Here is a 26,546-nt window from a genome sequence, read left to right as displayed (position 1 = left end):
CTAAGAAGCAGAGAGCAAAGGAAAAACAGAAGAAAAAAAAAAGGTGGACCGGACAAGAGAAGTAGCATCACTAAGCTCAACTTACAGAGCTGAAATCTGCAAAACCCAATGAAGAGTCTTTAGAGGCTTTACTTGAAGCGGCCGGAGCAAAGGGGTCTTTGCCACTAAACGGGTCCCCGAGCCCCTTTTTACTCTCAAACAGGTCGTTAGCGTCAGAGCCGAAGGGCTGGAAGGGATCGCTCGGCTTGGCTGATCCAGGCGAGTTAGTCGGGGTGCTTTTACCTGGAAGAGTTCAGAAATAAAACACCTGTTTCATTTACCTGTGATGGCCATTTTTGTGTGAGAATTTTTTTGCAAGCATTGTAAGAGTCGTGATGAACCGTACAGGTAATGCAGTGGTTGCACTTTGCTCACATTTCCTCTCTCTCACTATGTGCAAGTAAATAAAATCTGGACCACACCCTGCTCTGGGAGCAAGTTTGCTTTTACTCATGGTAGACTTTTCCATTACAAAACGTGTGACCTTCTGCACTTGCCCCAAAGAAGAAGAAGAAGAAGAAGAAGAAGAAGAAACCATCATCCAAATGAACTCTTCAAGAACATGCCTGTTTTACATTACCAACCCGTGCCAGCTGTGTGACTAACCCTAGCTCTCCTCAGATTAGCCAGAAAAACCACAGTTGTTTCAGTTACATTTGTGTGGTGCACCATTGCCACCCAAACTGCCACGGGAAAGAGCTTCAGTGCTGCAAAACAACCATATTCCGCAAGGTTGTGTGGGATAACAACACTAAAGCCCAGTGGGAAGGTAGCAAGATCAACACAATCTAATGACAAGACAAAAGACAGCAAAAAAAACCAAAAAAAAAAAAAACCGCTTACGTGTAACACCTTTCTGGCATGCAACGATTGGCATATTGCTACTCGTGAGAACTTTAACTGGTTATTGGTTCCCCTAAAGGTGTTAACCGCAATGTCAACTGGGCTGTTATTTATACTAGACCAGCAATCAGTTTCTCTCTTTCAGTAAACGGAATAGCAAACCACAATATGGAGCTCCACCCTACCAGCTTCTAGCAAGGAAAAAACAAGCATTTAGCAACTCTCCATTCACGGCCAGATAGCGAAGGGCTGCGTGCAGAGCGCTTGGCACCGAGTGGCGCGTTATGGTGCTCTTACGGCGCACGCTCCTCCACACGATGTGGTAACTGCAGTGCAAGAGCCGGGACATCAAATCCAAAACTGTTGCACGTGGAGGGACTCAAATCAGGCCTGTGCCTGCTTCTGCTCGGGCGTCATAAACAAGATTTTGGTATTCGAAAGTCCACGTTCAGAGGAAGTGGGCCACAGTGGGGTACACTGTGCATTAAGAACTGTGAGAGAGTTGATGGCAGTCATCTCGCTCACCAAAGTGCGAGTGTAGAACACACACACACACACACACACACACACACACACACAGGAAGTGGGGAAGGGTGTGGAGATGAACACACAATGCTGGCAGTGCAGCTAACCACAGATGATGGAAGCACTGAAGATGTTGTCATGGCCCCCTTAATATATCAGCTAACCCGCCGGTTCCAACCTCTTATATTAAAACACATCCAGAACACCATAGCTAGTTTCTCCAGCTTTTACACAGAACTGAATGCTGCCTGAGTGAACTACACTGATTGTACAATAAATAGCAGATTTTACAGATGAAGCTTCCTATCTCTGCACTAAGAAACAACAGTTCAATCACTAAGAGATGCGTAGTATCAGGCAAGCGTTATGTACGAACACCTAAATGAAAGTACCTCAAACTAGACACCAATCTGCCAAACAAATTTTTTTTTAAAACACAGCTAAGAAAATGTGAAAACAACAGTATATCTCATCTTGATTTCCTGTTTTCCTCTAGAAAGTTTTAAGTGCCTGATATACATCACCATGAACAATCATTATTTCCTTTTGATGCATGTGTTTATTCAAAGAGCATGTGAAACCATGGGCAGAGACAACAAATAGAGTGGAAAAGAAACTACTACCGTTTCACTGAAAGGAAAAGGAACAACACACGAGCTATGCTGCCAATTCTAAAAGCAGCGCGGTTTCAACTTACCACTGGGCGGCTTGGGGCGTGGTGGTACACTTTTCTTGGGAGGGAGAGCAGGGGTGTCCTGCTTTCGGCTGAAGGGGTCGTCTGAGAAGCTTTGCTGCTCGAAAACACACAAAAGAAAAGGAGATTAACTGTACTGCGCAACATGCTTGAGAGAGGGTGAAACAGAAAACATCTAAAACCGTACAAAACAGTATGGATCAGAAATCACATAACTTTTTTTTTTAAATAAATAAATAAATTTAAAAGATTCAACTTTGCTATTAGGCACAGATTAAATCATGCTCAGGAAGACAGGAGGCACCACCCTTCATGTTTCCCCCTTTTTTCAGCTAGCGGTGACGATCTGCTTTTAAAATTCTTAAAATTCTAATTTCAAAAATATTTGTGCTTAATGTAAAACAAAGCCCCACACAACAGCGTCCAGCTGACGCAACTGAAACAAACTGAATAGAAGTGACAGGTTATTGGAATGAAGCTGTGTTCAAAGTCGTATGGACACCAGGAGGGCGGCATGGGGCTCGCACCTTTGACATCTGGCTGAAGTCAGCAAAGCCACTGCTGCCGCCGCCAAATGCGCTGCTCCCAAAGGGATCCAGAGTCCCGAAGGGATCTGCAAAGACCCGGATGGCTTTAATGACACAGGCAAAATCATTTCTGAATCATCTAGACAACATTGTGCCCCACAGAACATTTGTGGATTACAATCAGAAAAAAAACACGGCCAGGTTTCATAGACACAGATAAAATTTATTAGACTAAAGAAAATTACTTGCACTGCGATTTAGTCAAATTCTAGGCTTAATCCATGTCAAGGAAACCAGCCCTAGCAAATGATGTGGACACATCAAACTTAGAGAACACTAAGTATACTTTTTCTTGTAGAAATAATTTTCCATTTGGTGAATATCTGTATAATTTAGGTTTCAGTTAGCATTATGGACATGATGTATTCAAAATATATCATATCATATCTTAAGACTATGGTTTAATGCTCACTAGTGAGCAAACTTTCTGCTTGTACTTCAGACATTTGAACAGCATTCATCTTCAATTGTACAGAGGTTGTTTTCTCTACCCCCCCCAAACCACCACAAGTAGAAGAGAGAGAAAAAAAAAAAAAAAAAAAAAGAAAGAACCAAGCACTTCCTGGCATCATACCCGAGGTTTGAAAAAAGAGGAAAAAAAACACACACAAACACACAAACAGAAGCTGTTTACTGAAAGAGCAGAGGAATGTCACATCCTTGCAGACTGGCAGAGGACGTGCACGTGGATGGCCAGGATGCCAAGCATGGGAACTCTCTTAACAGCTTCTTCACACCTCTGCAGCCGAAACACTTACTCGTCACCTTCTCGTAGGCCTCCAGCGAGGCCAAAAATCACTCTAGGGCATAAAGTGTGAAAGTGGCCCCCCGCCTGCATGCAGCTTCTCACCGCAGGAACCTCTCGGGCCCTTGGTTCATGGAGCACGCTGATCTCTCGATCTCGCTGTGCTTTTATTTTCGCGGAGTTAAACGTGAAGCCCAAGCACGGTTATGCTGGACCAGCACAAAACATCAGAGCAGAAAGAAAGCGATCTGAATGTGCTGTGCGCCACGGGCAGGTACAGGGGTTGAGATGAGTCAGCAGTGGGGAGAGCCATACCTGAGCCTTTTGGTTTGGGGCTGGTGGAAGTGAAAGGGTCATTGCTTGAAAAATGATGAGTCTGCAAAGGGGGAAATGCAGGGATGGTGGTTAATTGGATGCACTCTGTTCTGCGTTTAGTCCGATGACATGGGCGAGTTTGCCTCGACCTCTGAGCGTTTCTTTACCTTTGAAGGGAGAGTGGCACTTTTACTGAAAGGGTCGGAGCTGATGAAGGGATCGGCCTTGGCCGGCCTCTTGAAGAAGTCCTCCGACGTGGTCTTGAAGGGGTCTGCCTCTTTGAAAGGATCGCCCCCAAACGGATCTGCAAGAGGAGACGGCGGCAACCGTCTGAGAGGACACAGAGCTACAGCCTTCTCTCCCCACTGCCCTCTATATCACAAGTTCCCATTCAAGGTCCTTCTCATTCTGCGCCACACATGGACGCCTAAACAAACTGCCTTTCTTGCTGTATAACTGGCCGTGACACTCTGGGGCGACAGCAGCTTGGAGAAGCGCTCCCGAACGCTGGCGGCACGTCCGCAGACATTCCACCAATCTCCCAAACTGCCCGCTAATATCCTTCAAACGTAATGCGGTGATGGGGAGAACTGGGCAGCGTTTCGCCTTGCCCTTGCGTTGGAAACGGCCTAAAGGCACCGCTGCCTTCTTCCCCTGCTCCGGCCTTTCAGAAAATTAGTCTTCCACTCTGAAAGCGAGCGTGCTGGGTGTGCTTTCAAAGCATCATGTGACTAAACACAAACTCATGGTCCCTGCCAATTTGCCATTGAGCAAAAACGTGTCTCCCAACTGCGAGTCATCGTAATGCCAAAAACGCGCACTGAATGGAATAACGCAAACGCATTAGCAAATGTTGACTTTGGTCTCTGCGTTCACATAAACGGGGCCCCACCGAAGCTGCAACTCGTGTGCCATCTTCACTCATGCATTTATTACAACATTGCTACATATTACGCTTTCAAAATGACCCCGATTTAGCATGAGAGTTGGAGAACTGAAAGTTACATATTAGAAAGAGAGAAGTGTGCCAGCTAACTGAACACAATGCCACGGTCCATGCAAATATCAGGGTCCCCAGACCTCAGCTCTCCTGAAGGCCTTGAAGAATGCAGGTCATCGTCACATTTCAAAACAGCATCTCTGGTGCACTGTGACTGCACAGATACCTGTGGCTGTAGGAGGCTGCTTGGCAAAGGGGTCGTTTTGGAAAGGATCGCCTATGGGGGGGGGGGGGGGGGGAGAAAGAGACTTGGTCATCACCACAAACCAGACCATATATCACACCCTTTCTTGACCTCTCAGTGACAAAAACACAGCCATGTTCTGCTCTGACAACTGCCCATGCGGCTAAGGGATGGAGAGGACATGGTCCAACACAGGAGGAGGGATTTTAGTCTTTAACAAACATCCCAAGGCCTGACACAGAGGGAGGGAGAGCATGAGCTCAACCTTTGAAAGGGTCGGTTTTAAAAGGGTCTTCTGACTGAAAGGGGTCCGTGGGCATCTCCTGGGAGGTGTTGTTGAACACGTTGCTCTTCACTTTGAAAGGGTCCTCCTAGGGAGAGAACACCATTCTGTTAACCACCTTTGTATAACTGATCTGGGACCGAGTTTGCTCTCGAACACAGAAGTTAACTTGCTAATAAGGCAAGAACTTAGAACAGCACTGCAAAGTAACTTTGTAACCCAAAACTCATACTCATTACTTACTAATATTTACTCCTTTCTACAACAAATTCAGTAACACATGACGACTAAAAAGACATTTAACCACATCCAAGACATTATTTGTGTATGTGTGGGGATGGATTCCTTCAAACTCTGGGTGTATGTAATGTGCTACTGTATGGCAGGCTGGTCTCACCATCGCCCCGAAGCCTCCATTCTCCTTCTCGGGGAAGCCCTCGCTCATGTCGGCCAGGTTGGTCATGCTGCCGCCGTGCGTGCCGTTCAGCGCGCTGCTGTACTGCTCGATGCTTTTGCTCATCTCGTGCTGGTTGTCTTGGATCTGGGATAGCTTGCTGCGAGCCTGCAGCACAAAGGCAAGGCAGTCAATGGCGGCTGGGTTGTGTGCTTCCTTAAATGGGTGCCGGGCTGTCCAATTGAGGCATTTGATTACAGTGACCCGCGAGTGCCACTGATTTGTGTACATCGTTTTGGAACCTGCACTACGTTGGGAGACCTACACATACATCATTCAACTGCAGCGCCCTCCAGTGGACTCCATTCAAGTCCACACAGGACATACCTCTCAACCACCAACATTTGATCCAACAATGGTGCAGTGGAAGTAGCACCCTCTTTTTGTGTGAATGTTTTTTTTTTGTTTTTGTTTTCTTTTAATAACTACTTGGCTGTCTAGACTTGTACGCCTGGTAGTAAGTGTGCACTACCTGGTTGATCTCGTCCTGCGTGGCCTTGAGGGACTTGATGATGGTCTCCAGCTGGATCTTGCCCGCCTGAAGGCTCTGCTCCAGCTGGCTCTCCTCCTGCTGCAGGCGGCTCAGATCCGCTTTGGCCCGGCTCAGCTCCTCCTCCTGGTTCAGCAGATCAGACTCCTGAGAATGGATCTGGGTCTGCAAGGACGAGATCTGAACACCGACGCCAACGGCTCGGATAACCAACATTGGCCTTTACAACACCAAACGCAAGATTAACATTTCTGAAAATTTAAGTGCATTTCTGGCATATTTTCTTTTGCTCATATTTATCGTACTTTTGACTTTAACAGCACATTTTGTTCTTGATGTTTTTAAATGTGTTGCAGTTTACTTAAAGTCAACCCTGGAACTGCTGACAAGAACAAAAATAATCCCAAAGTGAAACCAAGGAAAGAGCACAAAGTTAAATTTTGTGCTGGGTTCCAATATACAGCAACAATATGACAATGAAATACTTCATTCCAAATCCGTGTCTTCTGCCTGAAAATGTTCTACTCATGAGATTCCACAAAGCTGTGGCACTTTTACTGTACACAAAAAGTTGTTATTATATATTCTATTATATATATAAAATGGGTGGTAAGGTTGAGCTCACCATCTGGGACTCCTCCTGACATTTCTGCCGCACTTCATTCAGCATGTCCTCCAACTTGGCCTTCTGTTGGTCCATCTCATCCAGGCGGTCTTGGGCGTCTTGCTTCTGGGCCTCCAGCTCCTGCAGGCTGCACGTCTCTCGGTCCAGATCATTCTGCATCTCCTAGACATCCAAACAAGCAGCGACCATTACAGTAAAATGGTTACCATCAATCTCACATTACCAGCTGATGACCTCTGTGTAGATTTTTATTAGTAACACACGTCATTACCGTCTTCATGATTGGCTAACGCCTACAATCTTGCACAGGACTAGTATAATTAAGTCAAAGTAAATTAACACTGGAACCATTTGTCCTTGGTCTGCATATTCTGGCAGGTTAAAAGTGGGGTATGTTACCTGTATTTTGAGGGGTTTTTATACCTAATGGATGTAACGGGAAGATTCCGCATGGAAAAGCCTGGGATCTAATCTGATATGGATGTAAATATCACGGTATTGAGGTTGATATTCTGCACACACTTGAACTCAATTGTTCAGTCTCACCATCCAAGAGAACATTAGTGGAAAAACGGACAGAATCCAGTCTGATGATTACGCTGGCAGTTAGAAGTGCTATATGTTTGTAAGCCGTGTTACCTGAACCTCAGTGGTTTTATGTCTGATGGACTCCTCTGCTTCCCTAATGTCCTGCTCCAGCGTGTATTTCTCCCTGACAGCCATAGACCGACAACACGGAGAGACAGAAAACAGAAGAGAATCTTGGCATCAGACAATGTGCATAAAATTGGGCCCAGTCAGTTAAACAGGCATCACAAGCAAGCGCGACAGCCACCACAACCAAGTGCTGAGTTTTATACCTGAGTGTATCCCAGTGTGTGAAAGCAAGCATGCTGGGGCATCAGGAAGAGCAAGTGGCAAGAACAGAAAGAATTCATAAAATGCAGACGTTAAGGAGGTGGGCACGGGGGGTATTGTTGGGCGGTGAAGTTGGCTGAGTTTATGGGGTGACCAGGTGGGTACGTGGAACTCATTCAGCACCGGGGACGTGCGTGCTGCTTTACCTGTCCTGCTGCCTTTGAAGCGTGCCTTTCTTTTATGTCCAAACATATCTACAAAGCAAGCGTGTCGACAAGGACACTTTCACTGTAGGCATGAGGAGGGTGAAGCTAAACTGCAAACTGAAAACCCTGGAGATGGCAGGAGGAAGTATGAACTGTTGGGTTTTTGGTTGTTGGCTTGCTTGCTTTTTAAAAAAAATAAAAAATAAAAAAAAATAAAAACTTCTTAATGAAGACAGCATCCACAGGGGTTAAAAAAAAAATGGCAGAGGTACACAAAAGCTGACATATAATTAAACGTTAAGCAGTCTGAAACAACTCAAGGCGGAGATGACCCTGCTGAAGAAACTGTTCCTTGCTTTGTGCTACACACAATCTAGAAACTACAGGTACATTTTGAACTGAATGCCACACACACACACACACACACACACACACACACACACACACACACACACACACACACACACACACACACACACACACACACACACACACACACACACACACACACACACACACACACACACACACACACACACACACACACACACACACACACACCCACCTCTGGAGCTGAGCGATTTCCTGACTGATATCATCCAGTTCCTTGATCCCAGTAAACTCTCCAGACCCCACAGAACTGGAGCTGTCCTGCAGGTCAGACAACAAACACACACACTTAGTTGTACTTCCCCCACCAGACACAGAACATCATGGCACCACACAACACAGGAAACCACCACAACAGAAGAATATAGGAGGTGCTCGAGCATCACCTCCAAGTTCCACACACTGGGAAGGCACTGCACGTCACAAACCACAGCACCCACTGGACTCTCAAACGCTTCCCAGCACAACGCAGCCTTCAACAGGCCACCAAATTAATCTGCTGTTTTTTTTGTTTGTTTTACATACCCCAAACTTGTACACTATTGCCTGATATAATAAAACCAAACTTGAAACTTGATATAAGCAAGAAACATCAGCAGCATTAAACATGGAGAAGAGCAGTCTTGGATGAGGTTACCAGCGTCCTGCACGTTGCGCATGTATTTAGAAGTTTGAACTGCTGCATTTCTATCATTTGAAGCCTTAGTGCTGGAAAACACCAGAACAACCCAATAAAACAAACCTGTTCTGTGCAGTCTCAACAGTCCCATAACAGCAGCACCAACTAGCCAGAACTCAACCAGCAGCCTTAAGTCTGTCTGGCTTACAAATAAGAAAATATGCTCTAAATCTATTTATATTTGCATTTAGCTAATTAAATGATTCAGAATGAAAGAAGGAGAGAGGAGAAGTCATGGTGAAGGAGAAAGTGTCCATGCACTCAGAGGCTGTCCTCACCCTGCGCATCTCCGTCAGGGCGGCCATCTCTGACCCCACAGGCGTCATGTACCCAGACAGACTCTGTTAGAAAGGAAAAACAATAGTCATGGTTGTGGCAAGCCACACCACCAGTATGGTATAATTATACACACACTTCCCTTTAAGCAGCTTAGGCCAGTGGTATGAAGTTCCTGAAGTTCATTCCGCTTTAACACATCTGACTCGCCGGCAAGTTATTGAAATTCACTGCATTCTGCAATACTAAACCCAACTATGTTCACTTGTGTTTAGAACCCCGGCTCTTGCCATACCATCATATTTTTGTCTCAGACAGACAAGGCCACGAAGCCCAAAATGAAGCAGGGAGAAACGGACCCGTTCACATGGTTAACCAATGCCAGCGAACACGAGCGTGGTGGTCCTCACGGTGCCAGTACTCACGGGAGTGCCCCGCTCGGACGGCGGGATCATGTCTGGGGTGAGGGCCTGCGGAGGGTCCATGCCTTTGCTCACTTTCTGCTGGATGAGGTGCATGGCCAGGGCAAACTGTTCCCGGGTTAGCTTGCCTATCTGCCGTGTGTCCGCCAAAGCCCTGCGCAGACGGGAAGTCACAGGCACCACGTTAGACACGGCCACGCAGCCTGCTTTATTAAGGAAGTCTTTACTCGAAACAGCCTGTAGGTGCTCTGACCCCACGGACACTGCCGGCTAGATGTTTTTGGGCGATAAATGAATGAACCAGTATGATAAGTAATGTATCCGTTTCAATTCACCTTGCAGAATATGTATGCACTGCATATAGATTCAGTCATTTTAATCTGTAGGTCGACCAAATTATTACCGCTAGCAAGACACTGATTTAGCAAGGGTGCACAGTGAGACTGGTTAACACTCTCTACCAAGTAGAGTGGTGTATGGCTCATTACAGGTAATGCACCCTATAGCAGGTACTGCTGGTTTGTGGGTTGTGGTAAGATATTCAAATTGAGAATATGAAAAGCAAGGATCACTCATATATTATTAAAAAAAAAAAAAAAAAAAAAAAAAAAAAAAAAGCAGCACACCATGTCTCACCATATGTGCGCTAGAATGCTCTGGGGAAGGCCAGACTGCATGAATATTTCCTTCACTTCTTGGCCACTGACAAAGCCATCGAGGTCTGCATCTGTTTTCAGGAAGATGTCATCGTAGCGCCCTCTGTCTGCTGCTGGCACCACCCAGTTCACAGAGTGCTAATGACAACGTGTTAAAAAGGAAAACGGTTCAGGAAACTCATGAACTGTTGGAATGACTCCACTCTACACTTTATAAAAAGGCTGTACCTAAATAAATACTAAACATCTAAAAGCACTCTGTTCTAACGAGATTTAATAGAATGGCTCACCATTAAACAGGTGCACCGATGTGCCCAAAGTCATCGCACTAGGTAAATTGATTATGAAGTGACATTACCTCAGGGGACAACTCAGTAACGCACACACGTGTATATCTTGTGAGTGATGCTGAACACTGGCTAGCATGCTCATAGCAGAAGACCCACCAGAGTGCCTCCATTAACACCACGACACCAGACACAGTGCCTCACCTGCGCTTGGAAGACTGCTAACTGGACCCTAGAGGCAATATGGCAACGTGCAGCATGGGTCGACAAGTCACCATACCGATTTGTTTCGGGTTGATGGTAGGGTTCATATATGGTGTAGACCCCATGAAGCCATGGACCCCAGTTGTCAACAAGGCACTGTGCAGGCTTGTTGGTGGTTCCATACTGGTGAGGGATGTGTTCTCACAGAATGGGTTGGGTCCACCGCTCTGCCAAAACATCTCATTGACCGGTGCCTGCTATGCTTCACTGCTTGGTGGCCATTTTCCGCACTTCATGTTCCCCCACAATGAAGGGATATTCCAGCAGGATAGTGCACCATGCCAATCAGGACCAAGTTGTCCAGAATTGACTCCAGAAGGAATCTGGAGAGTTCTGACGAATGGTGTGGCTTGCGTGTTCATCCGACATGAGCCCAATTAAGCTTTTATGGGATGTGGTAAAGAGGTCCGTTCACACCCAAATCCTGCACCTACAAATACCATGGAGCTATGGGTAGCTACCCAGACAGCATGTCTAACCATCCCTCCAGAGATCTTCCATCCATGTGTGAAATCAATGCCACATCATGATTCTGAACTTCACTGGGCTAGAAGGGGCCATACACAATACTAGTTCCTGTCCCATGACTTTGGCACATTAGTGCATATGCAAAACCTTGTCAGAGATAAATAGGTCACTAAGAAACTGGTTTAGTGGAACCATGTGCCTACCTTTAACCAACCAACCAACCAACCACCCACCCATCAGGCCCTAAGGGCTCCGTACCTGTGTGGATTTGAGGGTGTGTTTGGGCGACAGGCTCCCAGCACTGTTGAGAGAATTCATGCTGCCGTGGGAGGGCGTGGAGCGCAGACTGTCCTTTGGAGGTGGAGGGCTGCCAGGCAATACAGGAGCCATGCCAGGTAATGGGCCTGCAGACTTCTTCCTTTTGGATGGAGGGATTAGAGAGGAGGCAAGGACAGAGGGAACTGGCTCCTTCTCCAGGGCCCGGTACACCAGGTGCATGGCCTGGAGCACAAAGGAAATTAAAGCTATTCACAACTTTCCAAACAGAACATTTATGGATTGATTTTTTTTAATGGTAGTATACAAGGGAACACTGTTAGGAAATTCTATTAGTGTATTTTAACACTTATTTACTGGTTGTATAAAGTGACTAAACTGAACGAACTGGTCAAAGCTTACACTGATTACATGTATGAAATGAAAACAAGTGGAAATTTGAAATCTCACCACTGCAAACTCATCTTTGTCCAAGTGTCCATCTTTATCTATATCACTCAGATCCCAAACCTGATGAAATCAGGGTGATTTGATTCACACCAAATGAAAATTAAAAAACAACTCTTATGAAAGGTACAGAAAAGAGAAGATTTTCAATTTACCTTTCCTAAAACATCCACAGGTAGCTTGGAGTTCATAAGAACTGGTTTGACCTTTTCACCAGAGAGTAATCCATTCACTGGAGTAAGACTTTCAAAAATACAATCAAACTTGCTCTTCTCCTCAGGCTGAAAACAACAAAAATAAAATGAGAAACAATTAAATCAAGGAAGAGCGAAAACTGTTTAAGACACTCAAAGCTTTCTGAACTTCAAAGATCCATGGACTTACCCTAACTGCCCAGTGACTGTCACCTGATGTGCCACTTAATGATGGGCTACTAGGATCCTTCTGTGATTTAAAAAAATAAATAAAACATTTTCACATATTAGGTTTTGCTCCATAGAACTACAGAGATATGAAAGGTTTATACTATAAAATGTAAAACAACGATACGAACAGCCATCATGATACATTCTCTCCTGCAATATTAAAGACTTACGAATTTGGGAGGGGGCACAGTGAGGTTTAAACTTGCAATGGAGACATCCTGACCACTCTGTGCACAGGCCACAAGCCGCAGAGCAACGTAAAATCCCTGTTCAAATAAACAGACCAAGGAATTGAAATCAGAAACTGCGAAGTCAACCAAAAGAGGATTTCTCTTATAGAGAGGAACACTTGCAAGAAAGGACAAAAAGCTGCTTTACCTGTTTGTCCAAGAATCCTTTTCCTTCTGGATCAGCTAGGTCCCAGATCTGTAGAAAGAACGCAAACCAAAAATATATTTGAAAGATTTAATAATAAAAGGAAAAATGAACTAATGTGTAAAACATATATAGACAACTTGAAAAGAAAAAAGGCCAATATCCTTAATGTTATGGGATTTACAATTTATCAATATTTTGAATTCATGGATAGGATTCAGGAGCCTTCTCAAAAACTAACTTTTCCCAGAGTGATGTCAGGTAGGCCTGATTTCTTTAGGAATAAGGCAGCCTCTGTAGGTCCAACTCTCCCAGTATTTCCTGGGTCCACCTTTGAAAGCAAACAGAACATCACAATGCTACTGAGACCTACCTGACCAGAGGCTTGCATTAAGGCAACATTACATAGCATAAAGAACCTGCTGTTGTAGAATATAAACATGTTTTAAAAATAACATTAGGACTTCAACAAACAATGTTTCTCTATAGTGAAAAACATTTGCATAATATCAGTAAATTATGCAAATGTTTTTCACTATAGGGAAACATTCTTTGTCAGTACACACCTTAATATCTCAAATATTGGAGTACAGGTCTGTATTTTCCCTGAATCAACATACCAGATTTATAAAACCCATCAATAGCTGAATCCACTGCCCTGTAGCTGGACAAACCCTAAAATGTGTTCAGATGGTTTCTCAAGCTCCATACCTGCGTGCGTTCGACACTTGAAAGTACCAAAAATTAGTCTCGTTTTTCGTGCCTGAATTAGACCTTACCTGTCGGTAGAAACTTTCAAACAGTGGGTTCCCACTCGACAACTGAAAAGAAAGACAACTTCTTTCAGAACTACGTGACAGTCTAGCTCAAGCTCTGGAATGAAAACAACCAGCTGGCTGACTACAGGCTAGATGCTGGTAACGATAAAGGGGTTGCGGTTTTTGTTGGTTTTGCTGATTTGAGCTCACACAAACATCAGGTTTTCTGATTAGACAACTGCCAAGTTAAAGATAATATGAATATCTGAATATTCAGGACTGATATTTAAAGACAGAGACGGGGCTAGCCAGCTAGCTAACGACAGCTGACATTCGTGGCCGGAATACTGATGCTGTGTAAACCAGTTAGCTAACAAACAAGACACAAACAGAAGTGATGTTCGACCATTAAAAGCTAGAGGATGCTAACTAATTCTTACTATTAATTATATCATTAGCTAGCTAGTTTATTAGGGAAATTCTGTTAGCTAGCCAAATAATAAGCCATAAAAATAACTGATCTTCGGGAAGTCTGTATTTACTTGCCCCAGATGGTCCAACATTTGCTTAAGTACTTTGATATATCAAATTAGGGAGTGAGCTACGAGAAGACTGGGTCCGATTTACGTGAACGAGCTCCACGGAAAATGTAACGGGCAGTTAGCATGTGATTGCCTACAAAATTATTGGTTGCTATATTATTGTAGCTGGCTAACGGTACCAGCATCTATAACATTTATATGCACCGTAGCTAAATAAGTTGGCTAGCTACATATCTATCTATATTTAGTTACTGTTACGCGCAGTTTGGCTGGGCATGTAGCTAACTATCCTAGTTAGTTATTAACTAACCTAGTTAGCTAACCTAGCTAAGACCTCAAATGCACATGGCTTATCCTTGCAATGAACAGTATAGCTACATTTCGTGGATGCTGTTTAAGAGCTAAATTGCATTGGCCCATAAGTGTCTAAAGTTGTGTAATTTTACAAAGCATTTAGCTAGCTACAATAGTGTATCCAGCAGGCCAGCTATTTTAGCTAGTCCTCCTTGAATTGAGTGACATCCGGTTAGCTACTCAGCTAACGCTAATAAGCTTGTTCTGTTCGATTACTGGTTAGCTTGCCGGCTAGCTAGCTATAATATTTAAGCATTTAAATACCGTAAACATCCCCTTTGCTAATAGATGTGTGAGCGTGGTACATTAATCGCCACCTTTGCAAAGCACTGTAATAAATCGAATTTATCAAGATGAACTGATGTTTAAACGATTCTTACCTGAGTGAGGGTCGTGAGGGCTGCCATTTTCCCTGTTGCTCTGGGAACGGCGGGTGTGTGCCAGGTTGCCAGCTATTCATATAGTTCCCATTGCTTGGACGGACGCCCCACATTGGGCATGCGTTGTTTCAACTGTACATCGGATTTGCATTAATCATAAGTAACACTATCAAGTTACGCGGTTGCAAAAGTAGGCCATTTGATATATCATATTTATTATTAGGAGAAAGGCTAGGTTTATTATGAATTATATGTATTTATAGACCTTCATGTCCTGAGAGAAATAAATGATTGTAAAAATATTTCTTCAGCTATTTGCCCTGGCTTTCATATGAATAATAGCAGTACAGTGCAAACTGCAGAATAAAATTTGGTTCAATTCACGTTGATTATTGCACACAGTTTTGAGGCATTATAAACACAGTGTGAGGAAAGCTAATTAAGGTTGGTTAATGAAAGGTTTGGGCCATTAATGAACTGGCAAATATGTAATATGTAAGTTGCTGATATGTACTTGGGGTATGGATTAAATACTTGAAACAATAATAACACTGAAAGCCTTTTTCTCAAGATGGTAATTACTACCCTAAGGATATTCCCAGTTGGAATTCCAATGATTTAGAAATTAATTGATTTAGAAAAGGGGAATTCATACTGACATTGATTTTCAGTGTGTTCTTTCATGGTTTACTTGAACACTTCAGAAAATATATATTAATTTATAACCAGGCAGTTTAGAAACAAGCACACACATCCCAATAAATACTTAGCAATGCAAAATAATATGCAAAGAAAACATCTGGTTAGTTCTTGATGTGAAGTGAATCAGGCAGTCTACACTGTAGTGAAGCAAATGTTCATGTTCTATATTCTGCTGAATGACATCAGGGGATAAATGTGTTTGTATGCATGTGTTACTTTGCTGGCTATGCATAACTATATTGGGTTGAAATATGTCCTTTGCCATTGCACTTTACACATCTTTTAGCCACCTTGCTTTTATTTTCAGTGGTTCATAACAGCTTTGCAATATTCATGCAATGCAGTTTATTACTCTTATTTTAATTACTGTTGTATATTGCCACTAATTAAATTCAAGATATTATTGTCATATGCACAGTAAAACAGGCAGTCACACCATACAATTAAATTCCTGCTTTGCTAGTCTTCCAGACTATAGTGCATAATATGTATATAATATATTATATAAATGTATAAAATAAACAAATAGCTGAGAATGTAATCTATAATATGAAACCAAAGATAAATAAGTAGAAAGTGTAAAAATAAATGTAGAAAAAACAAGACGTATGTATATGGCTAGCTGTAGTGCAAATGTTAAACAACTTTACAGACAACTTGGCTTTATTGTGTAATATTTCTGAGCCCTGTTAAATACGACTTTAATTGAATTGAGCAGTTTAATTGCAGATTGTAGATAGGTGTAATCAATGGCCTTATAATATTTTGGTTGAAAACGGTATTGCAATTTCCGTTCTGTATGTTAAGCTTAAAAGAAACTACAAACCCTTGTAAACAACGAGGCGATTTAGCATGAAAAGCTCGTGAAAGCTGAAGCGCCTAAAGCCCCTCGCACAGACCATTTAAAACAGATCAAGAGAGAGGCGGGCTACGTTGCCAAGCTCTGATTGGTCGAGCTTCAGACTGGTGTAATTCTATTGGTTAAGCGTATTGCCCCGCCATTGGAGCTTGGAAACAGCGCCACAATTTACTTTTGAGTTATCTTGATGAATGCGTTTGTTTTGTTTTTTAACAAGACGTTTCGCACTTGCCTGGATACGAAGTTACTAACGAGTGTAGTGAACCATTAACTAATTCGTCAGACCTGATTTTTTTTTACCGCGTACTCTACCGCTCGTTGTTGGAAGTTAAACAACGTTATTTGAGAATTCACGCCACATAAGCTGGCATATCTTGTGCCTATGCACTAGCCAGCGAGCCACCTTGGGGGGAGCGGCGCATCACTGCTACGACGAAAATGCGAAAACTTAATTTGACCAAAGCTTGCTGAAAACGGGTATGATGAGATTACACACTAGTCGGTATATTGCCAAATGCATTCTGCAAGATGTAAATTGTTCGGCCTATGTTCTAAGTAGCCGACTTGCTAGCTGGCTAGCTAGTTTAGCTAGCGTGTTGTGCTAGCTGTCTGGCTAACTGCCAAGCTCGCTAGCTAGTAGTTGAATCCTCATGCACTGTAGGTTGGGTGGGTCGCTAGCTAGCTAGCCAGCTAACGACTTAGTAATATCCAATAGGCTTGATATATTTTTGACAATTGTTTTCTATGTTTCAGATATGATAGCCACGCTAGCTAGCTAAGAGGCTAATTACAATTTTGCATTTTTCTATTACCTAGTTACATGTGCCACTGAAGAATGAATCGGGTTAAGGTGAATTTACGGGGGTTGCCTTCCCATGTATTTGAAGCTGTGTGCAGACCAGATACCGTGCAAAATATCAGGTATTGCAACTGTCTTCCAGTTTTTGTGGTGCCATGCGTGGATCTACCATACACCAAGCTCTAATGACGTTTTCATTTTGTTTTTTAAAGGCTACCAGAGAACGTTATTAGTCCTCTGACATTTCCTAAGTCTAAATTGCATCTCTGGGACCCTACTCCTGTTGGTGATCTTGTCAATCTCCACCTTACATTCTATAGGTAAGTTTTAATTGATTTATTTCCTGTATTTGCATGTTTTACATTTTACCCTCCTGAGCTTGTGCATTTCGACATATTTCAGAAACCCCAGACTGCTGCTTCTGGAGAAAGCATTACGTTTGGCCCACCGCCATGCTAAACAGAGTAACCAGCCTCGTTTTTCATGTTTTCTAATTGGGACATTGGCTGTGGATAGTGGTAGGTCTGATTCATTCACAGCCTCATACAGCTTAAGTTCTGCTGTCTGGTAGGTGTTCTCATCCAACACAGCCATGACTGCTTTTTTTTTTTTGTCTTGTAGATGAGGAAGGGGTGACTCTAATGCTGGATCGATTCGACCCTGGCAGAGTGCAGCCCGGTTGTCCTGGGAAAGCACCAACTGCTTTGCTCCCCGGGGACATTCTAGTACCTTGCATGTTTGAAGCCCAGCATGTTACTGACAGCGCTGTGTATTCTGCAGCTGACTATGAAATCTCGTTTAAGGTGACTGCTCTAAATCCCACCATTTCCATCATTCAATGTGAGTAATGAGTGGGTTTGAAAAAGTGCCTGTAGGTAGCATATGTTAAAGACTGAACATCTGTTTGAGAAGCTCTTGCCTCCTGTTGCTGGGACGATGCTGTGTGTTATGATGGGAGTCGGCCCCTTCCTCTGCCAGTTGCTACAGCTTGTCTCTGACAGATGCCCAAATCGTGGTCTTACCTCAATTACCGCAATTATTGCCTGAACGGCATTGGCTGTTCTTCAGTCAAGCTGGTTAAATGCCAAGTGTATTTAGTGTGTCTTTCTAAGCCGTGAGTTGCACATGCATCTTTTTTTAAAAAGAAAACATGTAAGATCATGTTTCCTTGTATTATTGACATGCCTGTGTACATAAAGAAACTACAAAGAAAAAAAACAATGACAGAATAAAAAAAGAAGTGACTTATCTTGTAAAGAACAGTGTGTGATACTGTCACCTGGCAAACGGGGCCCATGCTTTCCATGTCTCTGTGCGTTGTAGTGCCTTTTTAATAGACCAAACTCTCCTGTCTTTTATTTGCAGTTGCTCCAGCACTGCTGCAGCAGCAGAGAGACGCTGGAGATGGCTAAGCTCCTGAGCCTGCGGGTTCAGATCAGCTGCTCGGAGGTCATGGATAGGCTGAGCTTCGGGCTGCGTTGGGCAGCCGTGACGCCGGCCACCGCCCTAGAGGCTGTCCCTGTGCGGGCAGTGCCCATCATCCCAACTGCGCTGGCCAGGAACCTGAGCAGTCTGGCCAGCATGGGCCAGCCTCTGCAGTCCACCGGGAGGAAGAGAGGGTGAGGCCCCAGCTACATGCCCTTCAAGCTGAATGTTTAAGAACAGGAACAGCATTTTGGAAGATGCAAGCTATTTAATTCTGTTATGCATTTGAATACAAGATGAAAAAGTTCACAATGTTAATAAATGGCATAAGCTAAAACTTGAATTCTGTTTGTGAATATAATCTTTTATATTTAGTATGTTTTATTATTATTATTATTATTATTATTCGATGTCACATTAGCTTTGTGTCTGCCTATCCAGGTTTTTGACTATGGACCAAACCCGCAAAGTTCTCCTCATATTGGAGTCAGACCCCAAAGTTTACAGTCTCCCTCTCATAGGAGTGTAAGTAGCTTCGGTCCTGTGGAATACTTGAAGCATATCAATGTTTCTCACCTCATCATTTAACTAACCCAGACATGATGACCACCTGTCAAACTGAAGAAAAACTAACTGTCCTTGTATCGAAGAAGCAGGTCTATAAACTTGGCGATTCTCATTGGAGGTTTTTCTTGCGGTTTACCAGTCAGCATTTTTCAGTGTGCCCTGCCCATCCTTATGGTGACACATGCTGTAATGCCCCTGCTAGTCTCCTGTATTATGTTAAAACCTGTAATTGCTAAGCCTCCCCCATAGCTTACTGCAAACAAACAAATGTGCAGTCACTTGCTGGTGTTTCCAGCTGGAGTCTAGGCTGCTGTATGTGTTATCTTGGCTACATCAGTCATTTTAGGAGTCAGATTTGACTAGTTCACATGTCTGTTTAAACATTTACTTACTAGTTTTAGCCACCATTAAGCACATTGTGTTGTACTGTAATTCAATCTCCATTAATTGTACCTTTATCAGATGTCTCCCAGGAGATGTGTAACAGTTAAGCGGGTGGTTAGTGAAGGTTGTTGGAGTTAACTGCTCTTTTGTGACAGATGGCTCAGTGGCGTCACCCATGTACATAATCCTGTGGTGTGGGCGTGGTGTCTTCGGTACATGCATGGCTCCTCCTTCCAGGACAGGTGAGTGCCGCACCCATCTGTCTGTCCTGCCTGTTGGCCCAGCTGCTTAGCTGCACAATTGTTAGAACATAAGATGTCTTTTGAAGACCAATATTTCTGTTTTTAGGAGCTTCTAAAACATGCTTATTGTTTTCTTTTGTCAACTTTATTTCTTTTCACCACGGAAGTGTTGAGTGAAGAACAAAATCTAGATTCTCTAGAACATAGTGCTACAAAACTGAGATTAGATTGTGTTCAAAAATGCTTAAATGAATCATGAAGTGCCTAGTGAAAGCCTAGTTTAAATATGAATGTTCTGCAATTCTCCAAAAAATGCACCTTCTGCCAAGGTCATGGTGAATCTTGTGTGTCTTTCAGAGTGTTGTCTGATGGCAACACATTTCTGGTGATTTTGTACTCACTCACCCACCGAGAACCTGAGTTCTACCAGTGTAAGCTGCACAGCGACTCAATGGAGAGCTTTCGGCTTCTTGTCAGCACAGAATCGCTCACTCTTTACAAGGTTTGTTGACATTGGCCCTTGACATCAGGGTATAAGGCTTTGACATTAAAGTGTCTGATCCCATTGTGCTGCCTGATTGATCTCATTTGCTTCCCTGTTAAATGAGTACATAATTAAATGAACAAATTGAATACATGGCGGAATGTAATTCTCTCTCTCTCTCTCTCTCTCTCTCTCTCCCTCCCTAAATATGTCTTTGGTATAATGACCCTTGAAGGAAAACAGCAAGTTAGTGACCTATGATGATGGGGTGCAGAGATTAAATGTTTTATAGGTCCTGAGTTTATTAAATTAAGTGGCCAAGGGTTTCAGGATTATTTAATGGTAATTGATACTTCTGAAGACATAAACGCACTGGTGTGTGTTTGTGCGTGCAGAACGTGGAGCCGGCGGAAGGAAAAGCCCTGCTGTTTGAACTCTCTGCTGATAGCCAGAGTCAGGAGGCTGAACTCTTCAAAGAGGCACTGTCTTGTTCAGCATTATCAAGGTAGAGTCAATCTGAATTGTATAAAACCTATAGTTGCTGTATATAAATAACTTTGGACAGTGCCTCTCAACTGTGCATGTTATTGTTTTCTGGTTTCTGATGTACCAGCTGAGTCCAGTGTATTATAGTGTGAAAACTGTACAGTGCGTGGACTCCCCAGGAGCAGGCCATAGAATGGTCATAGAATTGCCAACTATTAACTTAGTGGAACTTTTTTGTTTAGGCATGATGGAGCTGCTGAGCAATCAGCCACAGGGCAGAACAAATTGTCCATCAGTGATCATGACTCAGGAGTAGAAGATGAGGACCTTTCTCCACGGCCTTCTCCTAACCCACACCCCGTCAGCCAGCAGGTCCGGCAGCTCACAGACTGTATCCATCACTGTTATTCTTAAACTCAATTTAAAACTCCAAGGAATCTAGCAATTGCTTTGTGCTTAAATGTAATGGAATTTATTTATCCCCCACCCAGATGAGACAGGTTGAGCCCTCTGTGCCTGAACTCTCTATGGTGTTGGATGGCAGCTTCCTTGATGCTAAGGTAGTGCAGTTCCATGACCCCGCCCTCCTTCATCCGACCCAATCAAATGCTCAGCGCAGAAGTGGTAGCCATCATTCCCTCCCTGGAGCAAACTCACCAGGACCTGGACCTCCCGCCATCAGGAAACCTCTGACCCCAGTGCTGTCCCAGCCAAAGGCTAGCAGAGCACAGACCCCCGCAGTGCACCAAATGCCCAAATCCTCACTGAGTAGGAAGTCCGTTCCCTCCATGGGTCCGAAGGTCAGAAACAGCATCTCAGCCTCATCGTCTTCGTCATCGTCCTCCTCGCCCAAGGCTGGCTCTTCATTGAACGGCTCTTTCCATCAGCGCATGCAGATTCCTGGACAGGGTTCTGCAAGCATGCCCCACCCTCATCAGTCCTCCCCCTCCAGACCTCCAGCATTGAGCCACGGCAGCACCAGAAGAGACGCAGTCATGGCAGACCAGACCCCTGCGCCGCATCCTCCTCAGCACAGACTCTTCCACAGCACACCTGCCTCCAACCCTGCCTTTACACCCTGCAGCTGCTGTGCGGCCCACCATGGACATGCGCCTGCGTACCAAAGCAACACCTGGCAAGGGACTCCAGCGCACCCCGTCCCTGCACACGTGGCCTGTAGCAACGCGGTCCACTGCCCCGCTGAAGGTAGCCCCCATGGAGACTGTCGCCTCTCTCCCACGAGCCACTCACGGAGCTGCCACGGATCCCCTGCTCAGAGCCCTGTCTGCAACGCGGCCGGCCCCTGCGGTGGACCGTTGGAGCTGGCGGCACCGCTCTGCCAAGCTCAGTGCTGCCAAATGCAGTCTGGCTGTACTGGCCAGCCTGGCTGTGTTGCAGTTACCCCAGTAGATGGTGCCATGGCACTTCTTCCTACCGATGCCTACCGGATGCTAAGGGACCAGGATCGGCAGCTGAAGCTCCTTCAGGCGCAGGTTTGTAAAATGTCAGTATGAGTCTAAACACAGCAGTACAAATGTACACCCTAGAAGACCCACCATCACAACAAAAGGGGGTGGGAGGGTATGGGGGCTGACAGAATGGAGGAGCTCCCCTAAACACCAGTATATAGGTTATATGGTAAAGTTATTCTTAAGAGACACAGTGGTGAGTGGTAATATTTACGTGACTGGGAAAGGGTGTATGTTTAGGCTTAAATTCCTGTGGCCTTATGTTGGGATGTTTTTGGAATATAAAATAAACTTTCCGAGGTCAAGTGATCTTACATGTGTGTAAGAAAGTGGGAATAGTAGGTTGCTCTGGTGAGAGATGGTTTTCATAACTTACTTTTTGCTTAATTGTGTTGACTGTCCACATGTTGTACCTTAGACAAGTTACTGGTACTATCCAGAAAACCTTTTGTGTGCAAATTGCATATCCACCACTGACTGTATGGAAAGCTATATTTAACATTCTCACCTGCATAAAGTCAAAAAAGCTCTAGAAAGTCACAGAGATGTAACAATGAAGGTTAATATGGGGCAAAAATATACAGGAACTTCTTTCAGGCAGTTGTTTGTGTGTTAGTTACCTAGTGAGAAGATGATCAGTCCTTATAGTTTCCTTATGACGATCATCACTTCTACTCTGAATGTGTTTCCATCAACTGCAGAACGTTTGAATTGAAGAGGTGGTTGTTTTTTTTGAAACCCTTTGACCCTTAGATCCAGAAACTGCTTGATGCACAGAGCAAGGTCTCTGAGCCATCGCATGCATCAACAAAGGAGCACCAGGGGCAGCAGGAGCAGGCCATTCAGACGTCTGCGTTTTCTGAATCCCAGAAGAAGACCAGTGTCAGCATCGCTGTAGGAACAGGTGCCAGAAAAAAAGCTTCACACCTCCCTCAGCATATTGTTGTACATCGTTCACTCCAGGCTACACAATGACCAGAGAGCTTAACCAGCGCAAATGTTCACACAGGTGCCAGTTTGTTCTGGAGTTGCCCTGGTCACAACCCCTCAGACCACAGCCAGCCTCTCGAGAGTCCCCCTGAGGCTCAGTGGCAGACGTCAGATCATAGCATAGCCTGCACAGGACTTAACTCTGAGGAGGTGAATGACTCTGGAGAAGTGCGGAGCCCTGGAACGCCTCTCCACTCCACAACGTCACCACAAGACAAGTACGGTCTCATGGGCTTTTAGGATGAGCGATTCCGTGTCTGATGGCTATATTTAGCCATCACGATATAAGTTGCAGTCACTGCTCTTTACGGTGTGGCTTGTGGGCTGCTGTATGCATAGATCTCTGAATTGCAAAAAGATTTGGTAGCCTAGTACAAAAATGTTCTCTTTGAAACAAGACATAATAACTTTATTAGGTAAAACTTGAGTCATAGCCTAGAGGTTAGCTAGCTACAGAATGTGTAAATGAAGGCTAGCGGTAGTGTTCTTGCTTTTCAGAGAATGGAAAAAAGTAGATTGGTTATCTACTTTTTCCATTCTGTGAGAAGCAAACACACTGAAAAGCACAAAAAGATGAGGCAGATGACAAAAAAACTGCTGAATTTATTTTTTCAGAAAGAGTGAACGTGAAGTCAATCACTGTTCTTAAATGCATTAATCTTGAAATAAAGAACTCATAAAGAGTTCATGGTCATTCCAGTGAAACAATACCAAGATATCTCCACCTTTCCAGCTTCTAAACGCACTACCCAAACCCCTTTATTCTGGTGGGAGTGGCTCGAATGACTAAAGAATACAGTTATAGTGATTTGCAAGAGTACCCAAATTTCACCTATGATTTCCAAGTTTGTGAAATGACTGGCTTGAAGCCTTTGTGTAATATTGTATTAAAATACTGGTGCTTAAACTGATGATTTCCAAGAGGGAAAATTAGGTAATAAATGCAGTAACTGCTTACTTTTTGTATCTTTTCCAGCTTCCCATCAAATGTAAGAGTGCCATCTTTTCAGAGTCTTGTATTAGGGGACAGTGCAAGCATTAATTACAGCTCTCATTCTCTGGACACAGAGCACATCTCTGGTGACAGAGAAGTACATGAACAGAGATTTTACCAGGAATTATTGGTAAGGTTCTCTTTTTTTTTTTTTTTTTAAGTTCGGAAATGCCATTATAAACCTTAGTGTCTGAACCTGTATTTTAATTTCTCAAAAAAGTACACTTTACAACACTTGATTCACTCCACAGGGTCAAGTAAAAAATCGTCTCCAGGATTCTGTGACTGAAAACAAGGTGGAAGAAGATGTGTACAACCCCTGTCTCAGACGCAGCCCATCGCAGAAGGCTTCTCCACCAAACGAGCCCAAGCCCAAACCCAAGGGTCGTAGCCCAGAAAAGACGGTTGCTCTGTCAGAACAGGATCAGGTGTTCAGCGCCACCCTGAAACAGCTGCACCAGCTCGGGGTGACTGTAGAACTCGACTCGCAGTCGGTCAAGGCCAGCCGCTCCACGGTGGAGAGCACCAGGTACATGAAGCAGGGCTTTGGCCTCTGCTCACCTGCAGATCGAGATCCTGAGAAAAATTACACATTCAGTGTTGCTCTGTGCCTCACCTAGCTTGCTGATCTTTGCGTACTTTTCACTTGCAATCTCCTTAAAATTGAAGACCTCTTTTACACACCTGTGAGAAATGCTTGCATGCTTTTTTTCGTAAAGTCCCCAATTTTAACACATCCTGTGTGTGTGTTTTGTTTTTGTTTTTGTTTTTTTGTTGCTGTTTTTGTTTTGTGTCCAGCACGTTGGCTTGCATAAATCCTGAAGCGGTCATTCCCAGGCTGGCTCTTTCCGAGCCAGTCGGGACCAGCATGTGGGGGCTGAGCGGTGGGGCGGATCTGAGCCTGGAGGCCAACGCCATCGCCCTGAAGTACCTAAGTGACTCTCAGCTGTCCAGGCTCTCGCTGGGAGGCCAGTCGCCTGGGGCACGGTCAAACCCGAGCGCCTTGCTCTTTGGAAGGACTCCGCCGGACAAGACTACTGCCAGCCTGAGCTTGATGTCCCCCAGTAACATGTCTTTAGCCACTTGTATGTACATGAGGAGATATGGGCTGATGGAGGGGGGAAACCACAGCGAGGAAGAGGAGGAGGATGACAGTGGTGAGAAGACTCCAGTGCAAAATGTGCAGGCAGATTCTGCTCTTGGGTGCTCACTGCCATTTGACAATTCAGGAAATGGTAGGCATGAGAGGGAAAATGTAACTGGTTTTATTCTGAAACCCATAACTAACAAGCAGCCGGAAGCCATTGCCCTGCTCCGTGCACCACCTCAAAATTCCCAAAGCCAGTTAATCCGAGACTTGCGTCCCAAAATGCAGCTTTTGTCTAAAGGTGCAGCAAGTGCAGACAAGGAGAACAGTGTAAAATGTATCCTTCCACAGCAGAGGTCTTCTCTGTCCGAGAGCCAGGAACACTCAGCACTGCCGGAAGCTCAGGGCTCTGTTGGGAATTTTCTGGATCTCAGCAGGTTAAGGCAGCTCCCTAAACTTTTTTAGCTTTAGAGAAGGATTAAGTGGCTGAATGGCACATTTCAAATGGATTCAGGTAACATTACATTCTTCTTTTCTTATTACTTGAACAAAACTTTAAATAGCAAAAATGTGTATTAAATTTATGTGGTCATTTGTCATTGTTTATCTGTTATACTGTTCTGTGTTTAAAGTCAGAACAGCTTTTACCAGCATGTATAAATGTACAATGTACATTTAGTACTGTGCCTTTATCTGCTTTGCAGAGGTTTTTTTTTTCCAATTTTAAATGTCAGTCCTTGCTTCCACGTGTTTGGTGTTAATGCATTTTCTGTAGCCATTAAATACGTTTCTCTTGTACAGTTGGACCCATGTGTTTTTTATCCTTTTTAAGTGTTAAAAATATTTCTTATTTAAGGCACAATTTAGGACATTTACGTGCTGATTGGAAATGGTGTTTCCAGTCATTTTTGAAACTACCAAAATATGTCAGAGGATGTTTAAAGAATGTTCAGGAAGTGTGAAGTCGTTTTTAGCTCACATCTATGTAGTTTTGCCTTTTGTGTCTGCTACGAAGTGCAAAAATGTTTTTTTTTCTCTTTTTTTCTCGCAGATGAATCATTTGGACAGCTATTTATATAACGTGTATATCTATTTGGGTTCAATTTTGTGCTGTTACATGATCTCCCACGAGGCAGTGTGTAATAAATATTTCGTGGTGGGCAAACCTGTGGATTATGTATATTTTTGTTAAATCTACCATCTGAATTTTT

The 26,546-nt window shown here is 43.9% G+C and overlaps 2 protein-coding genes across 8 annotated transcripts in view; one reads left to right on the top strand and one right to left on the bottom strand.

Annotated features, from left to right (window-relative positions):
- eps15l1a (epidermal growth factor receptor pathway substrate 15-like 1a) overlaps window positions 1-14,936 on the bottom strand; it is a 21,160-nt gene extending 6,224 nt beyond the window's left edge. The window contains exons 1-24 of one of the 6 annotated variants that reach the window (XM_035523327.2): window positions 14,848-14,936; window positions 13,593-13,634; window positions 13,055-13,144; window positions 12,817-12,864; window positions 12,609-12,704; window positions 12,398-12,457; window positions 12,169-12,294; window positions 12,017-12,076; window positions 11,549-11,791; window positions 10,252-10,409; window positions 9,619-9,769; window positions 9,196-9,258; window positions 8,414-8,499; window positions 7,424-7,496; window positions 6,785-6,946; window positions 6,142-6,339; window positions 5,613-5,777; window positions 5,198-5,303; window positions 4,915-4,965; window positions 3,916-4,052; window positions 3,749-3,809; window positions 2,629-2,714; window positions 2,105-2,198; window positions 86-282 (exon numbers count right to left, since the gene is read on the bottom strand). In XM_035523327.2, the coding sequence (XP_035379220.1) occupies window positions 86-282; window positions 2,105-2,198; window positions 2,629-2,714; window positions 3,749-3,809; window positions 3,916-4,052; window positions 4,915-4,965; window positions 5,198-5,303; window positions 5,613-5,777; window positions 6,142-6,339; window positions 6,785-6,946; window positions 7,424-7,496; window positions 8,414-8,499; window positions 9,196-9,258; window positions 9,619-9,769; window positions 10,252-10,409; window positions 11,549-11,791; window positions 12,017-12,076; window positions 12,169-12,294; window positions 12,398-12,457; window positions 12,609-12,704; window positions 12,817-12,864; window positions 13,055-13,144; window positions 13,593-13,634; window positions 14,848-14,874 (2,580 nt within the window). In that variant the 5' untranslated portion in view covers window positions 14,875-14,936. Of the gene's footprint in view, window positions 1-85; window positions 283-2,104; window positions 2,199-2,628; window positions 2,715-3,748; window positions 3,810-3,915; window positions 4,053-4,828; window positions 4,966-5,197; window positions 5,304-5,612; window positions 5,778-6,141; window positions 6,340-6,784; window positions 6,947-7,423; window positions 7,497-8,413; window positions 8,500-9,195; window positions 9,259-9,618; window positions 9,770-10,251; window positions 10,410-11,548; window positions 11,792-12,016; window positions 12,077-12,168; window positions 12,295-12,397; window positions 12,458-12,608; window positions 12,705-12,816; window positions 12,865-13,054; window positions 13,145-13,433; window positions 13,573-13,592; window positions 13,635-14,847 lie in introns of those variants that run through there. The other 5 variants (XM_035523329.2, XM_035523328.2, XM_035523330.2 and 2 more) reach the window with 5 other exon arrangements.
- Window positions 14,937-16,595: 1,659 nt separating this feature from the next.
- On the top strand, window positions 16,596-26,479 carry stil (STIL centriolar assembly protein). Of its 2 annotated transcripts, XM_081708624.1 has the most exons (18): window positions 16,596-16,885; window positions 17,225-17,329; window positions 17,420-17,527; window positions 17,610-17,725; window positions 17,829-18,010; window positions 18,573-18,826; window positions 19,074-19,157; window positions 19,739-19,825; window positions 20,183-20,327; window positions 20,705-20,814; window positions 21,038-21,167; window positions 21,287-22,288; window positions 23,018-23,168; window positions 23,274-23,472; window positions 24,231-24,378; window positions 24,500-24,777; window positions 25,047-25,849; window positions 26,387-26,479. In XM_081708624.1, exons 2-17 carry the CDS (start codon window positions 17,244-17,246, stop codon window positions 25,798-25,800), a joined length of 3,834 nt encoding a protein of 1,277 aa, XP_081564750.1. In that variant the 5' UTR covers window positions 16,596-16,885; window positions 17,225-17,243; the 3' UTR covers window positions 25,801-25,849; window positions 26,387-26,479. The 2 variants fall into 2 exon arrangements, with proteins under 2 accessions (XP_081564750.1, XP_026861325.2); XM_027005524.3 differs by lacking the exon at window positions 26,387-26,479 and having other exon boundaries at window positions 25,047-26,380.
- The last annotated feature ends 67 nt before the right edge of the window (window positions 26,480-26,546 follow it).

Source organism: Electrophorus electricus, chromosome 26, assembly GCF_041902795.1.
Source record: "Electrophorus electricus isolate QZ-2024a chromosome 26, ASM4190279v1, whole genome shotgun sequence".
Lineage (NCBI taxonomy): Eukaryota > Metazoa > Chordata > Actinopteri > Gymnotiformes > Gymnotidae > Electrophorus > Electrophorus electricus.
The sequence above is the reverse complement of the archived record's forward strand: the minus strand, read 5'-3'. Positions and strand labels throughout refer to the sequence as shown.

Coding starts and splice junctions, on each gene's coding strand:
- stil (XM_081708624.1), top strand. CDS start 17,244: ATGAATCGGGTTAAGGTGAATTTACGGGGGTTGCCTTCCCATGTATTT. Junction 22,289..23,017: donor TGAAGCTCCTTCAGGCGCAG/GTTTGTAAAATG, acceptor TTTGACCCTTAG/ATCCAGAAACTGCTTGATGC. Junction 24,778..25,046: donor TCCACGGTGGAGAGCACCAG/GTACATGAAGCA, acceptor TTTTGTGTCCAG/CACGTTGGCTTGCATAAATC.